Source organism: Phytophthora infestans, genomic scaffold, assembly GCF_000142945.1.
Source record: "Phytophthora infestans T30-4 supercont1.50 genomic scaffold, whole genome shotgun sequence".
In the NCBI taxonomy this organism is placed as follows: domain Eukaryota; phylum Oomycota; class Peronosporomycetes; order Peronosporales; family Peronosporaceae; genus Phytophthora; species Phytophthora infestans.
In genome coordinates this window covers 797,907-814,678 of record NW_003303709.1, presented here as the reverse complement: position 1 = coordinate 814,678, position 16,772 = coordinate 797,907, and the positions used below count along the sequence as shown (strand labels likewise).

Below are 16,772 nucleotides of genomic sequence, written 5' to 3'. Positions count from 1 at the left end.
ACCCCCTAAGAGACATATCTTTTCGAGCGGTGTTGCATGAAATGCAGCTGATTAAGATATTCCCATCAGTGTGCCCAAGATTGTTATTGATTCTATCAGCGGAAGCGGTATCAGCAGTCAGCTGACAATAGCATAATCCACACAGATACTTTTGCTTTTGCAGCAATGTATTCACGTGCTCGAGCGTCATACCAAATTTTCGTTTTGCCTTAGCAACCTGACTCTTGTAGCCAGCCATGCGCTTCGCTGGAAATCGGAATGCGTTAGCAGGCTTCTTATCCGGATATTGGAGATTATTGAAGCAGGTCTGATACATAACCTTCTCTGAAAGACCAGGTAGGGGCACTCCATCCGCAAACATATCCAGATCGAAGCGCTTTAAAAAGCTCTCGCTGAGCCTTGATAGCTTTGGTGAAAGGGACTACGTCGAGATTATTGTACCAGATCAGTAGGTCTTTGATCGATTTCATCTCGTGGTAATCCCACACGAACTTCACTCGTTCGTAGTCATCGCTCGTGATGCTCGTTCCACGGAGCTTACTATCAAAAGCTGACTTAGGTGGGATAGTAGTCTGCTTTAGAACATTGAACGCGGTGATGTACTCGTAAGGGAAAAGACCCTTACCAAGACCACAGACACATCTAATTTTGTCATCGCATTTGCAGCCACCGAGATATGTTGTAAGATACTTGTCGTAGCTGGTACCAGCTGGTACATAGTTAGTGATATCAAGCATTTTCATGTCCGATGTAGCAATGCACATGTAGCTGGGGTTCTTGATGACAGATTTGACGTTGTCGGTACCAATTACGGCAAACAAATCTTTCTTAATCAAGTTAATATCATATCGACCAGAATTGAAGCCGAATACTGGTACCTGGTCAAGCTGCTGTTTCAGCTTCCCATAATCAGACCTTTGCTTACCAATAACAAGACTGCGGTGAAAGTCAAAGAAGCTGGCATACTTTCCCTCCTCTTCAATCCAACTCTCCACATCAGACATCTTGTACTTTTTATCAGAATTAGCGCCTGGGACTTCCATACCTGTCAGACCATGTGCATTGATGATTTTTCGTAGAAGCGACATATATTTATTGACATTGTACTGCTGAATCTTAACCGATACATCACCAATGTAATTGAACATTTCGGTAAGTAGCATCTTTGGATCGTTATTTACAAAGCAACGCACCCCCTCGGTTATACTATCAGCTACTGATACCGACACAGGAATGTGTTCGTTCGTGAAGACAGTATTCTTCCCGTGTTGAGTCGCGGTAATCTTAAGAATGGCCTCAAAGTCATAAACGATGAAGTGATCGATGTACTGGTCAGTATTCCTGATTGAATACTTCGTAAGCAGTGATCGTATTACGTTCTGAGCTGGTTTGTAGATAGTTGGCTCAGCTGGGAAGCTTTCGATATTCACGAGCTCACATTGATTCTTTTTGTGATTTTTTACTTTTTCAGCGCTGACGAAAACCACTTCACACTTAGGGCATTGATACTTAGCCTGAAGCATGTCAATGTTCTTGATGTAAAGAGCATGATTCTCGAGCGATAAAATATCCATAGCTTCATACCCTTGTCCGATCTACGAATGCATTCTACATTTCCGGAAGCTACATCCATGCTATATACGCTAATACCGAGTTGGAAGCAGTCCTCAACCTCATCGAGCTGTAGTAGGTCAATAGGCTTGAAACTTCTAAATGGACTCAGCGTATACTTCACCCTCTTGAAAGAGCAGTAGCGCTTGAATACCTCCTTCACCTGAGCCTGAATTCTGCGAGGATCCTTCTTAGGGCTCTGGAATGTATGCCAGGCGATATAGTGGAAGACGCACTTGTTGTTGGTCGTAGGGAAGTTGATTACATGCTTGTTTTCGCGGATAATCTTAGGAATAACAGCGTCGCTATCCCCAAGAGCATGGTCGCGATGGTAGACGAAAATCTTGAATGCAGTGATCGCCTTAAGCTTATATCCCGAGCTGGGATAGTTCAGCCCAAATAGACGTGGCTCGCTATAAGGTGGGCGTCGTCAAATCAACGTCTTTTAGCTCTCACCGGTTGGGCGGTTCTAAAATTACCCTAAGATCGAAAAGACGTTGCTTTCGCTCTCAAGGTTGCGTCGTCAAAATAGCAGCTGCCTGGTCTCGCAGGTAAATTACGGAAAGTAAAAAAAACTGCCGGCGTCATGTTCCATGTCATACTACTAACGTTTTCGTGGGAAATGCCTGATGCCGAGTTTCCAGATATTGAAAAATTCAGGCGATTCTGCGGGGCCCAAAAAACTGAATTCGGAATTACTACAGCGATGGCGCTCTCTCGGAATGAGTAATCGTTTGGCCTGGTTAAAAGATTTGTACACTCTGGTTGCTTATACAAGTGTTTGGCCTTCTGTAGCCGCACAACTTTGTCAGTACAGCCATGTGTGTAATTGACGCACATGCTGCCGAACTGTACTGTGATACCGTACTGTACGTATTACGAAGTAGTACCGATATTAGTGATTGGATACTTTAAGAAGCATGTTTCCTGCTCATAATTTAAAAAAGAGTATGCAACCGTTATAACTAGTTTGCACTGCTCGCCACAATCGGGGTAGGAAGTTGAAGGTTGCTGCGCAACAGCAGTAGCGACTCAATAGCTAGGCCTTTTCGGTCGTCGTGGGCATCATGCTCTTGCTTGTGATCGGCCAAATAGTGCCACTCCATTCCTGCATGGATAAAAACATCTTAGAATATCGCATCCGCGTTATTGATTCACTAGATGATCTTCATACCGGGATGATCGGGCCCAGATCAACGTCGTCTGTATCCCAGCTGACGATTTTGTGCACTGCGGGAATCATGTGGTCGAACACAAACACAAGCGCCAGGGTGATCTGACCCAGCACGGCGTCGCCGAGCTCCATGGGTGTGTGTGGCTTGTACATCATTCTCTTATGCTTTTCTCTCAAGTTTTGTTGGTCTTAGTCTGGATGACGCAAATAGGTAATAACTGAGTCTCAAAGGCACCCATTTCATTGACCACCATTCGTGATGAGCATGTGTAATTATTATAGCAGCATAGAAATGATTAACGTCAACTTCAGCCTGCGAAAAACCCACTTGCCAATCGCCTCTTTTGTAGATTTCAAGAAGATCTTTCATTTAGCAAAGCGATATACACATTGCGTCATCATCGCTTTAAGTTGTGACTGTTGCTGCGATGCTTAAAAAAAATCTTCTTCAACAAAATATGGGAATTCGTTTTTTGCGTTGGTAGTGCCGTCTCGGTGGGCCATCGTGTCGTCGGACGCGAAGCGAACAGGTGACGACGGCGACCATTTTGAAGCGCGTTGAAACAAGTGCCACGTCGGAGTCGTGCCAACTGGTACACCTCGGGAAGTATGTCGTATGACTCTCGCTTTTTCATAAAGGCTCTTTAGGTCGAGCGATCCAGGCTAAAAAGTCAATCGCCGTCAACTGACCGGTCCTGGAGCTATCTTCGATACAGTAGGCGTTGCCGACGACGAAACGCCTGACACAGTGACGTGTGCAGCATGTTGCCCTTCCGTGGCCCAGCGAATGGTGGCAATCCGCGATCATGTTTATTGCATTCTGTTTCGTCAACGCTTTTCACCTTTTTTTTCATGTTTATGTTGTAGAAGTTAGCGCTAATTACAAAAGCGACAACTTCAATTATGAAAATTCGGACGCATCTCGTCGATAACAAGGAGAAACATTGTGTCGCATTAGATCTACTCTATGGCGATACACCACACGCTATATATACAGTGTACACACCACCACCAGGTATTATTACCCCGTACACGACACTTCTGTCGTGACGGCGAGAAAACGATGCGTCTGGAGAGACGCGTTGCTTGAAGTTCAAAAGTGACTTCACAGTTTTCCACGTAAGCTGAAGTTGATGTCCGTAGCTGAGACACAGTCGAGCGTCCCCGCAATGCAGTCTCTATGCTACGGGACGCAAAAGAACGCCGCGATCCAGAAGGTCGACGTGTACTAATTCACAAAGCTGCCGTCTTCAGACTCAGTTACCAATTCCCGCCAAGACCAACAAGACTCCGAAAAGAAGAACACTACTTCAAGAGAATGCTGTACAAACCACACACACCTATGGAGCTCGGGGATGCCGTGATAGGCCACATCACGAGTGCATTCGTGCTTGTGTTCGGCTTTATGGTCCCCGCTGTACACAGCGTTGTTAGCTGGGAGACCAACCTCAGTCCCATCGTTCCGGTACGATAAACTGCACCACTGACAAATCGGCTGGACTAACGTCAAAATTATGTTTAATTGAAGGAATGGGCTGGAGACATAAGCCCAGTCAGCAAAAACAAGACGCTCGATTCGCTGCCCCGCCACTAATTTGGCTTATTAATAGCTCGTGTCGGGTACTGGTACTGTTTCACTGCGCGACGACGGTACCATCAGCGCAAGGAGTCTGAATCAACTCGACCTTAACAGCGAGTGCCCGCTTACATACTGCTTTAATTTATACTTTTTAAACATGCGCTGCTTTGGCCCTGTAGCACCTAAAAATGTTGTTGTGCTTTTTTGAAGAGCTAATTTAAGTACTCTACAAAAAAGCGCTTTCGAAAACGGCATCTTTAAAAAAAAGCAATAGGAGCTTTGATGTTTTTTTTAAGTCTGACGTTGAAAAGTGCTCGCTTAACTGAGGGTCGCTCTTAACCACGCCATGGCACAAAAGCTGTGATCCGATTGGATGAGCGCTTGCTAGGGCTAGAGTTTAAAGTAAATAAAATGACAGGAAGTGCCACGGACATTCGCAAGTGTCATGGCAAGGGGCAATTGCCATGTGCCATGCTACTTTTAATTGCATTTATGTATATTTTAAAAATTGTTTTCATGATGGCACAGTGGCAGGTCTATTCGTAACGACGCCATGCCATGGCTCAATCTCTAGTGCCATGGCATGGCACACGTGGCAGTGGCTAAGAGCCACCCTGAGAAAAAAGCTTTCTGTTTTTCTAAAAGCACTTTGATTTCGAAACACTTTTTACAATGACATTTTATCAAATCATTGCGATAAAAAATAAAAAGGAATTCCAAAGGTGTTAAACACAGCGTTTCTTTTTGAAAAAACAACGACTCTTAATTATTTTGGCTTTCTAATATGATCAAATATTAATTGAGGCCTTTTTTCGAAAGCGTTGAAAAATCGAGCTCTTACCAAACGGTTTTCGTTTAATGGTCAGCCAGCCATCCGTCAAACCGACGTCTACCACAAACACCGACTCCCTCAGTAAGGCCGGTGCGAAAATGAACGCTGCGACCATCGCCGAGCCCTTCAGCTTGGCCGTGCGCCAGTACATTGAGCAGGACATGGGTGGCGTGGGTCCCAAACTCGTGGGTTTGCTGGCTCACGGCCCAAGAAGTACGCCGAGTGGACGGGCAAGGCCTGTGCACGCGACGGCATCCGCTACGAGCTGCGCGAAGTGCCCAAGGACGAGCTGCTGGAGGCTTTGGAGAAGGCCAACAAAGACTCGGATGTGCACGGTATTCTCGTGTACTACCCGTGCTTCGGCGCCTTCCCGAGCTTCTTCGGTGGCACCATGGACGATTTTTTGCGCGACAGCATCAGCATTAAGAAGGACGTGGAAGGACTGTGCCAATTCTACCGTGGCAACTTGTACCGTAACATCCGCTACGTAGACGACGAGAAGACGCAAAAGTGCGTGCTGCCTTGCACACCTTTGGCAATTGTCAAGATCCTCGAACACCTTGGCGTTTATGACAAGACCAAGCCTACTGGCGACCACTTGTCAGGTGTTAACATCACGGTTGTTAACCGTAGTGACATTGTAACAGCGAACGTCTCCTACTCGCTCACTTGCAGAGGTCGTGTACGATGTCTGGACAGTGAGTACGACGGAAGAAGTAAGCGTTAACACACTACTCGCCCCACACTTGGCAGATTGGGAATTGCTGGAGCTCCACCCTTGGTGGACTCCGTTAGAAATAAAAATATCAACCAAGTATCTAACGGGCGAGTGACTACCAATACTAAAAAGACTTCTGGTTTCTGAGACTGCGTCGTCCAGGTCTCATACTCCCCTGAAACTGGAAGTCTTCCTTAGCTGTTTGCGCGTCATCTGGGTCGGATTGATGTTCTGGTTCTATATCTGTATCCCCATCAACTTGAGTACACAGGCATTCGACACCAAGCTACTTTCGATGTTGGCGAAACTTGCCCTTACCCAATGGCTTGGTTAAGGCATCAGCAGGCATGACCTTAGACGGCATGTGTTTTACCACAATGTAACCAGCATCGACATAGTCAATAACCTTGTATATCACCAGATCTAGACACTTGATCTTGTGATGTCCGCTGGAATGTGTCATGACCGGAACAGCTGCAGCATTGTCCGTCCAGAGAAGAGCTGGAAGCTCGACAGGAACTTGTAGTTCGGCTAACAAGTTTTGTAGCCATCGAATTCGATCTGCACAGCAGCTGGCTGCTGTGAGCTCAGCACTGCATGTATCTTTAACTGCACTGGGCTGTAGCTTACTTTGGTATGCTACAACACATCCACCAAGTGTTACAACTTGGCCAGTAACAGATCGACGAGTGTCCATATCATTGCCGAGGTCAGCATCAGCATATCCAGCGATAGAAAGATTGCCCTTTGCAGAAACGTTTGGTAGCACCAATCCATAGGAACTAGTCCCCTTCAAATACGTAAGAGCGCGTTGAGCCAGTCCAAAATGTTCCTCTGTATAACAGTCAAGAAACTTGCTCAAGACACGAACCGCGTTCGCGATATCGGGTCGCGTACAACGCACCAAATACTGTAGGGAACCAACAATTTGACGAAATGGTAGATCACTTCTGTTTACGTCAGGTCCGTAGGGTTTGCTGGGTCTCACAGGTTTTACTTTTGGGTCCATTGGAGTACGGACCACACGAGCAGTGTGATCGCCATATTTTTCCACAATGTGTTGAATGTACGATTCTTGTGACAACGTGACTCGTGTCGGCTCCACTTTTACATTCATGGCCAGCAAGAGGTTGATCTTCCCCAAATCCTTTAGCTTCAATTCACTCTTCAACTGTGAAATTAGCCACGTGATACTCTCATTTTTAGCCGCAATAACGACATCATCAACGTAGACTGTAAGGAAGATAGGAGAGTCGTCGACCCACTTGACGTAAACGCCATCTGCAATTATGCTGGATTTGAAACCAAGCTTCACTAGATATCTCTTCAAAGTTGCGTTCCAGATCGGAGGAGCTTGCTTTAAGCCATATAAGCTCTTCTTCAACAAGCACACACGTTCAGTGCCATCGTCGAACAACTCTGGTTGCTCCATATACACGTCGACATCCATCTCACCGATTAGAAATGCCGTAGTGAAGTCAATTTGGCGAAGTTCCAGGTCATAGTAGAATGCGAGCACAATGACAGCACGGATTGCCTCCATGCTCACAACTGGAGAGTATACTTCCCAATAGTCTGAACCAAACACTTGCTCGAAACCCCGGAGAGTAAGTCGAGCTTTGTAGCGTACAATTTCTCCGTTTTGATTCCTTTTAATGACAAACACCCAGCGACTGGTCATGATCTTAGTGTCCGACGGATGGTTCACTAAAATCCACGTATGATTCGCTTGTATGTCAGAGAATTCTGTTTGCAAAGCTTGCCACCACTTATCACCATCAGGACCTGCAAGCGCTGCACGAACTGACTTGGGCAGCTTGTCCGTAGTTGAGATGAAGTAATTGGCAAGCGAATAGCCATGTAGCCTTACGTTTGGACGACGTGTACGTGTTGATCTGCGAAGCGTAACAATTGGGTCTTTGGTGTGTGTTTTCCGACGTCGCTTAACTTCAACCAAACCCGGTTGTCGCTTCTTTTCAACGTGTTTTGTACAACTCGTATCATTCTCATGTCCATCGAGACGAATTATAGAAGTGGAGTCACAATTTGGAGTATCATAAGTCTGGGCCAGCTCCCCTGTTCGTCTGCGTTTTGTTGGACCTGAGTTGCTATTATCAAACTCAAGCTCCCCCGCTCTTCTAACTTTCGTCTCTTCCACTACATCGCCTCCAACCTTAGCATCCATAGGACCGACTTCATCGGAGCTATGCAATGCCAGTGCAGTTTCATCGCTGCTACAGGAGCTCGAGTAGTCATGAAGAGGAAGTCTTACATACGGGATTGAAACAGGTAGCACCACACCAGGCTTCTTCGCGCAGAACTTGTCAGGCAACTGATCCACATAGTCAGCCGCCACTGTCCACTGTTCGCGAAACTTTACGTCACGAGACTCCACAATGTGTCCGGTAACAAGATCGAGGACACGATATCCAGTCGTGGATTTAGGATATCCTAGAAACAATGCCTCTTTCGCTGTCGTATCTTGTTTACCTTTCCGTCTTTGCTTAGGGACGAAGTACGTTGCAGCAGAGCCCCACACACGTAGACCAGATACATCAGGTACACGACCTTCAAATAACTCGTAAGGTGTACTGTCTTTAATGGCTTTGGATGGTGAGAAGTTGCGTATCGTTACCACAAACTTGAATGCCTCTCTCCATAGTTTTGTTGGAAGTCCACTGGTTACGAGGAGAGCGCGAACAGATCGCAGTACTACACCATTCATCTTTTCGACGAGACTGTTTTCTTCGGGTGTATACGTATTTGTATACAGCGGACGAACTCCATTGTCTCGGAGGACTTGTTGTAGCTTTTGATTTACAAACTCAGTTCCTTGATCAGACCCCAGGAATCTGACAGGTCGCTCACATTGCTTCAGCTGTAAGATCAACGTCTTCAAGTTGTCTGTACATTGAGACTTTTGACGGAGTAAGAAGCCCCATAGGTATCGTGAGTATTCATCCCCCACGAGCTGAAACATCACGTTTCCAGCAACCGAAACCTCACCATAGTGACAGACATCGGTCATCAGTTTTTCACAACACCTTATTGATCGACATGGAGACACATTCTTGTATGACATTCTTCGCGATTTTGCTAATGTACAGCTTAGGCAATCCATCGCATCTCTAGTGCGCTCACTAGGAGACATCGTCATACCTGTAGCCATCCGATCACGATGGAGTTGCTGCAATGCTGCAAAATTCACATGACCAAAGCGAAGATGCCACCGAAATATCGATTCACCTCCAGCCACAAATGATGCAACTACTTGAGGTGAATTACACAAACCACGAGTGCGATAGTAACCTCGACTCTTGACAAACACTATTGCTGTCGGCCCCTTCCATAATAGCCGTCTTGGAGGTCCGTCCTGAGGATACTGTGACTCACATTGCCAGCCTTGCTCTTCAAGTGCATTAACACTTAGCAGATTAACGTGACATCCAACAACATTACGAACTCCAGTAAGAACGCAATCAAGCGCTTCTCCAGTTTCGCCACGTCTATCTTGTGTGGATAGGAAAGATACAGGCAATTGAGACACCAAATGTTCCGTTGTTACTTCTCCTGTCCACGATTCATGTGGCGTGTTCGTCTCCACGTAGTGCGGGAACTGTTTCATAAGTGACCGGTCAGCGCAGGTATGCGTAATAGCTGCTGTGTCTGATATCCACTCCAATGAATTAGAGGTATCAAACGTCGACAATAATGTAGACCCAGTACTTGACACAGCACAAGTATTTTCAACACGACCGATCATTCCCAATGGTAACGGCTGAGGAGGTCCACCTTTGTTTCCCCCATATCCTCTAGAGCTATCCCCGGAATTGTTGCCACACTTTGCTTTTTCAGCATCTACGTTGCCGTGCTTCAGATCAAATTTGAGCTTACGACACTCAAATTTGTGATGGCCTTCTCTATCACAATAGAAGCACTTGCCCTTCTTTCGTTTACCAGGACCAGACTTTTGATTGGCTTTGCTTCCTCCTTCACTGGATTTAGCTCCACGAGATTGTGCTCCACTGGGTTTAATCCAGCTAATATGTTTACTAGATTTGTCACCAGTTTTCTGTTTCTTAGCCACGTGCATGATCTTCGAGTTTCCCTTTTCCTCATCGCGGACGATCTCATCCATCTCGGTCTCGGACTTCAGTGTGTTCAAGACTTGCTGCAGAGTGGGTCGGGACCCGGGAGCTATGATGCGAGAAAACTGACGCACGACATCTCTGTGTGTCTGCACTACTCCCATGAGAATCACGTCCACAGTGAGATCATCATCGATAACCTCGACCCAGATTAGCCAACGCACGACGTGTATCGTGAATTTCCTGAAGCCAAGAATCCATCGTCTGCTCACGAGTGTAAGTTGCGTGGAAGAATTGCTTCAATACCCACACGTAATTAGAAAACTAACGCTTAGTATGGTGTGCTTCCAGATCTTCCGACATTTCCTTGCCAGTTGGAAGATCACACATACGCTCAGCGTCTTCAACTTTAGCACCTCGAAGCAACGTATCTTTCACAAAGAAGTCCAACATATCGTAGCGCTGTTGAAGTTACCCATTTACAATCGGACGCTGTACGGATCCATCGATCAGACCCCAAGCATTAAATCGATGTAAATAGGCCATAACTTGAGCGCGATAGAGGTTAAAGCTTCCTGCCATTTTTGGTGGGTTTTTGTTCACATCCAACGCTAGGTTAGGCGGTGGCAATGGTATCCTTCGTTGTTGTTCTTCATTAGCGTGCGACCCTCGCTGGAGCGCTCACCACCGGAGTTCCAGTCAAAATGAGTGTTGAAGTTGGTGAGCTCAACGCAGAAACAGACTGCGGCGGTGGAGACTGAAGGACAGGAATCCCGCCAGCACCACCAGCCAACGGACCTACCAGTCCAGCCGCTACTGACACTGCAGAGCCAGCATCCGTCGCGACGCGGTCGGAGACGGAGTACCAAGTAAGTCTGACATCGAAGGCAGCGTCCACGACATCGTCAGCGTTCACGTAAGTTCTGGAAGTTTACTCCAATTTTGGGCTCATAACCCTAACAGCGAACGTCTCCTACTCGTTCACTTGCAGAGGTCGTGTACGATGTCTGGACAGTGAGTACGACGGAAGAAGTAAGCGTTAACACACTACTCGCCCCACACTTGGCAGATTGGGAATTGCTGGAGCTCCACCCTTGGTGGACTCCGTTAGAAATAAAATATTAACCAAGTATCTAACGGGCGAGTGACTACCAATACTAAAAAGACTTCTGGTTTCTGAGACTGCGTCGTCCAGGTCTCATACATTGTCGGCCGCCCATTGGCTGCTATGCTTGCGAATGACGGCGCTGACGTGTACAGCGCCGACATTGACTCGCTGTACCTATTCCGTCGCGGTAAGCTCATCCCGAGCGAAGAGACGCAGGAGACGGCGTGTAAGAAGTCTCGTGTCATCATTACTGGCGTCCCCGTTAAGAGCTACAAGCTGCCGCTTGAGTGGGTGAGCGAGAACACGGTCATCATCTACGTCGCGTCCTTCAAGAACGTGGACGATGCCGAGCTGCTTAAGATAAAGGGCGTGCAGTACGTGCCACTGGTGGGTAAGGTCACGGTGGCCATGCTCGAACGCAACCTGCTGCGTCTGTACGAGAACTTCCACTGGAAGCCGTAGAAGGTCTGGCAGTAAGAGTGTGGATGAGGATAGAGAGAACACCTCGCTCACCGCTAAAATGCATAAATCTTCCTCGTTACAGGGAAATTCACAGCGTGTGCAGTACCGTAATACGCTAACTCCATCCAATTACAGTTAATAGCGCCTATGCTGACTCCATTATCTCTACATGCACTAAACTGGACGCTGTGACTTTATTCTGGTCGTTCACGGCTTTCGCTTCGAGTGTGTGCGGCCCCACGCCGAGTCCACGCAGCAGCATATTGCCATCGTCCACGTGGGTTTTCTTCAAGTAAATGTCGTCATCAATCAGCAACTCGAGAGTTTGTACATTCACGGCTGTGTACTCGAGGACAATAGACTGATGTCGTTCGAAGATAGCACCATCCAAGGGAGACGTTAGTGATAGGTGTACCTCGTCCCCAATAGAGGGAGTAAGTGGCTTTCGAACGTAGACATCTTTCTTGTATGTCGTGAGCTCTTCGATTAGCCCAGGAATGGGGATAGTAACTTCGAGATGAAGCTTAAATATCGCGTCGTGTGTGAATTTTCGGAGAGGAATCGACAGTGCGATTGAGCACTTCAGTATTGTCGTCTTCTCTTTCAAGTGCAAGAAATCCTATTTCCGACGTGAAAACCTCGTCGTCCAAAAATAATTTGTATCGAAAAACCTCGGCGCCATACAAATGCAGAGCTTCAGTGGGAAAGTTGGCAAGTTGCCACTCGAATGAAACACCTTGTGGCGTGATTATTGAATTTCCCACGGGGCTCACAATGTGCACGGAAACATTCGAGATATCGTACGCCGAGAACAGTTCCTCGTAGTTCGATAAGGGGAACACTACAGGGTGAAAGAAGCTGTACACACACGCAAGGAGGTACGCAACTAACACCGTGGCAGCTCCCCCCACAAACAGAAGCTCTTGCTGGGTGGGATCACCATTATTTCGCTTCATCTTGGTCTCCGTCAAAAGTCCCTTGCTCTTTGCCACCGCTTGATTTCCCGTCGACTCTGGACGTCCCTTAGCCACAGCCTTCGAGCTCTTATTTTCCCTCTCCGGCGGTCTTTTATCTTCTTGTTGCACGCCATCGTCTGAATGTACATTCGGATCAGCACAGTCGTCCTCGTGCCCCGCCTCGGCGATGTGAGCGTTCTTGCCTTTCATGCTGTTTTTCGATTCCGGATCTTTCATGCAAATCTCCTGCTCGATTGCCTCCGGATGCGGAGTGTCTGCCGAATTGCCATCATCCTCCGACTCGCACGAGGTCACCTCCGATGTGATAGTGTCTAAGAGCTCTTGGGCCTGTAAGTACATGAACTCACTACCATTATCACTTGTTAGGATATCCACTTTTGGAGTCGAGCAAACGCTTTAAGCGCTACTAACACAATTGCTGCCGTTTTGTTTCGTAAGAGCTTTGCGTACCCCAGCCTTGAGTTGATGTTGATAGCAGTCAAAATCGGCCGTTTCTCCCAAAACGCAAGATCAATTTGCCACGAGTTGGGGTTATGCGAAGCTATTTTGAAACCATTGAATCTCTTCTTTTGCTCCTGAAATCGTTGAATATCGGGCTGACTCCCATACCAATCCTTTACTATTTTGAAAGTTATCTTAGGATTCAACTCCTTTGCTTTCTGATACAGAGCTTGAGCTCCTATAAAACCGGTTTTTGGGTCATAGTAGAGTTTCTTTAATAGCGCGTCCATGATCTATATTTACATTAAAAAAATCCCCAGTGGCTAGCTGCTTAAATTACAAGTGGTTCAGTCGTGATACCATCATCAAGTACTCGACGTTTGTCATAGTACTAGTTAAGCGCTGTTTTGGTTTGAGTATAGGTGATGATAGACTTGGCTTCTTTCGATAGTCTGAACCCCTTTTTTGTACCTTGTAGCATGATGCGATCCCGTACGACAGTCTCAAACCCATCAGAATTAAAAACACCATTGTTTCGACCACTTCCCTGTTGAATACCCTTCGCTGAAACCTTTACTTTGTATGTCTCATCGGGTAGTTAGCAAATATAGTTCTTACTCGATAGTGAGACCATAGCATCACCTGACCATTCATCTTTGAACAAACCAGGCGTACGGCGATCAAACTTAGCTACCTCAATGTTGTAGTCACGTAGGAACCAATCGTATTTATTGCTCCTTGAAGTATGTTCGTAGCTCAGGCTTAATACAGTCTTGAAATGGATTATCACAGCTGAAAGCGATATAAGCCGAATCAGTGTCCATCTCCTGATACTGGAAGTCAGAGCGATCGAAGTAGAAACTTATGCAGTCATAGTAAAACTGAAGCATGCGTAGCTTAGCAAGCTGATAGATAGCAATCGACAAATGGATTAGGTTCTTATTATTGAGTCGGCGCTTCTTCATCGTGATCTCACACGCATCATTAAGCTCCTCGAGACCATGGGACGTAAAGTGTTCGATCTTGTTCTTAATAGCTTTGTCACTCGACTCATACTTAACCTCTTTGTGCTTGCTCATAGCCATGCCAGATCGACCAAAAGCACTGTTGCCTACCAGTTTCACCATCTCGGCAATCATAGCCTTCGACTTATCAACATCACCCTCTCGCCGGGCGTTTGATACAGCCTCCAAAAATGGAGCAAAAGCTTTATGGGAGCTCGCTTTTATGAAGCTGTAAATCTTGGTGATCTCCAAACCATGAGAGAGATACTACTTCAGCAAAGATGCGTATCTGAGAATCTTTTCACCAAAGTAGCTACCAAATAACGTGCGAGCTGGTTTTGCTCGGCTTTGCTTGCGCGCCTCATTGTGTTCGAACATTTGCTTACCAATGACGCTATCATTCGTACAGTTGATCAGTACATTCTTGAAAATTGGAGTCATCTCACGAAAGTACTGTTTAAGGTATTCTGGTGTTCGAATATCACATTCAAGAAAGCCGAATACTTTGTATGCTTTGATGTCATCGATGATACCATCATACGCTTCAACCGTAGTCAAACGACCGCATGGCATCTCACTACCAAGGGCCCATAGGGATAGAGCGTTAGCGTCGTATCCGATAATTTTGTTGCAGATCTTACCTCCACGAATCTTCGTCTCGTTTCGCTTAGCATACCTGCTGAATATAATTGATGGTCTTGTTAGCTTTCATTTTCCCGTAAATCTCAGATTCCTCCTTGTCAATCGAAAACACCAATCTGTCTGCGTTAAAATCAAGCAGTGTCTTGTATCTGAACCCCCTAAGAGACATATCTTTTCGAGCGGTGTTGCATGAAATGCAGCTGATTAAGATATTCCCATCAGTGTGCCCAAGATTGTTATTGATTCTATCAGCGGAAGCGGTATCAGCAGTCAGCTGACAATAGCATAGACCACACAGATACTTTTGCTTTTGCAGCAATGTATTCACGTGCTCGAGCGTCATACCAAATTTTCGTTTTGCCTTAGCAACCTGACTCTTGTAGCCAGCCATGCGCTTCGCTGGAAATCGGAATGCGTTAGCAGGCTTCTTATCCGGATATTGGAGATTATTGAAGCAGGTCTGATACATAACCTTCTCTGAAAGACCAGGTAGGGGCACTCCATCCGCAAACATATCCAGATCGAAGCGCTTAAAAAAGCTCTCGCTGAGCCTTGATAGCTTTGGTGAAAGGGGCTACGTCGAGATTATTGTACCAGATCAGTAGGTCTTTGATCGATTTCATCTCGTGGTAATCCCACATGAACTTCACTCGTTCGTAGTCATCGCTCGTGATGCTCGTTCCACGGAGCTTACTATCAAAAGCTGACTTAGGTGGGATAGTAGTCTGCTTTAGAACATTGAACGCGGTGATGTACTCGTAAGGGAAAAGACCCTTACCAAGACCACAGACACATCTAATTTTGTCATCGCATTTGCAGCCACCGAGATATGTTGTAAGATACTTGTCGTAGCTGGTGCCAGCTGGTACATAGTTAGTGATATCAAGCATTTTCATGTCCGATGTAGCAATGCACATGTAGCTGGGGTTCTTGATGACAGATTTGACGTTGTCGGTACCAATTACGGCAAACAAATCTTTCTTAATCAAGTTAATATCATATCGACCAGAATTAAAGCCGAATACTGGTACCTGGTCAAGCTGCTGTTTCAGTTTCCCATAATCAGACCTTTGCTTACCAAAACCAAGACTGCGGTGAAAGTCAAAGAAGCTGGCATACTTTCCCTCCTCTTCAATCCAACTCTCCACATCAGACATCTTGTACTTTTTTATCAGAATTAGCGCCTGGGACTTCCATACCTGTCAGACCATGTGCATTGATGATTTTTCGTAGAAGCGACATATATTTATTGACATTGTACTGCTGAATCTTAACCGATACATCACCAATGTAATTGAACATTTCGGTAAGTAGCATCTTTGGATCGTTATTTACAAAGCAACGCACCCCCTCGGTTAAACTATCAGCTACTGATACCGACACAGGAATGTGTTCGTTCGTGAAGACAGTATTCTCCCCGTGTTGAGTCGCGGTAGGCTTAAGAATGGCCTCAAAGTCATAAACGATGAAGTGATCGATGTACTGGTCAGTATTCTTGATTGAATACTTCGTAAGCAGTGATCGTATTACGTTCTGAGCTGGTTTGTAGATAGTTGGCTCAGCTGGGAAGCTTTCGATATTCACGAGCTCACATTGATTCTTTTTGTGATTTTTTACTTTTTCAGCGCTGACGAAAACCACTTCACACTTAGGGCATTGATACTTAGCCTGAAGCATGTCAATGTTCTTGATGTAAAGAGCATGATTCTCGAGCGATAAAATATCCAAAGCTTCATACCCCTTGTCCGATCTACGAATGCATTCTACATTTCCGGAAGCTACATCCATGCTATATACGCTAATACCGAGTTGGAAGCAGTCCTCAACCTCATCGAGCTGTAGTAGGTCAATAGGCTTGAAACTTCTAAATGGACTCAGCGTATACTTCACCCTCTTGAAAGAGCAGTTGCGCTTGAATACCTCCTTCACCTGAGCCTGAATTCTGCGAGGATCCTTCTTAGGGCTCTGGAATGTATGCCAGGCGAAACAGTGGAAGGCGCACTTGTTGTTGGTCGTAGGGAAGTTGATTACATGCTTGTTTTCGCGGATAATCTTAGGAATAACAGCGTCGCTATCCCCAAGAGCATGGTCGCGATGGTAGACGAAAATCTTGAATGCAGTGATCGCCTTAAGCTT

At 46.1% G+C, this 16,772-nt stretch overlaps 1 protein-coding gene across 1 annotated transcript; it reads left to right on the top strand.

Moving 5' to 3' along the window:
• Positions 1-9,172: 9,172 nt before the first annotated feature.
• PITG_17195 (tetrahydrofolate dehydrogenase) lies at positions 9,173-11,663 on the top strand (the record flags this gene model as incomplete). The annotated part of the gene is made up of 6 exons (XM_002897032.1): positions 9,173-9,190; positions 9,348-9,381; positions 9,998-10,092; positions 10,354-10,535; positions 10,837-10,918; positions 11,198-11,663. 6 exons carry the CDS (start codon positions 9,173-9,175, stop codon positions 11,570-11,572), a joined length of 786 nt encoding a protein of 261 aa, XP_002897078.1.
• Between the last annotated feature and the right edge of the window lie 5,109 nt (positions 11,664-16,772).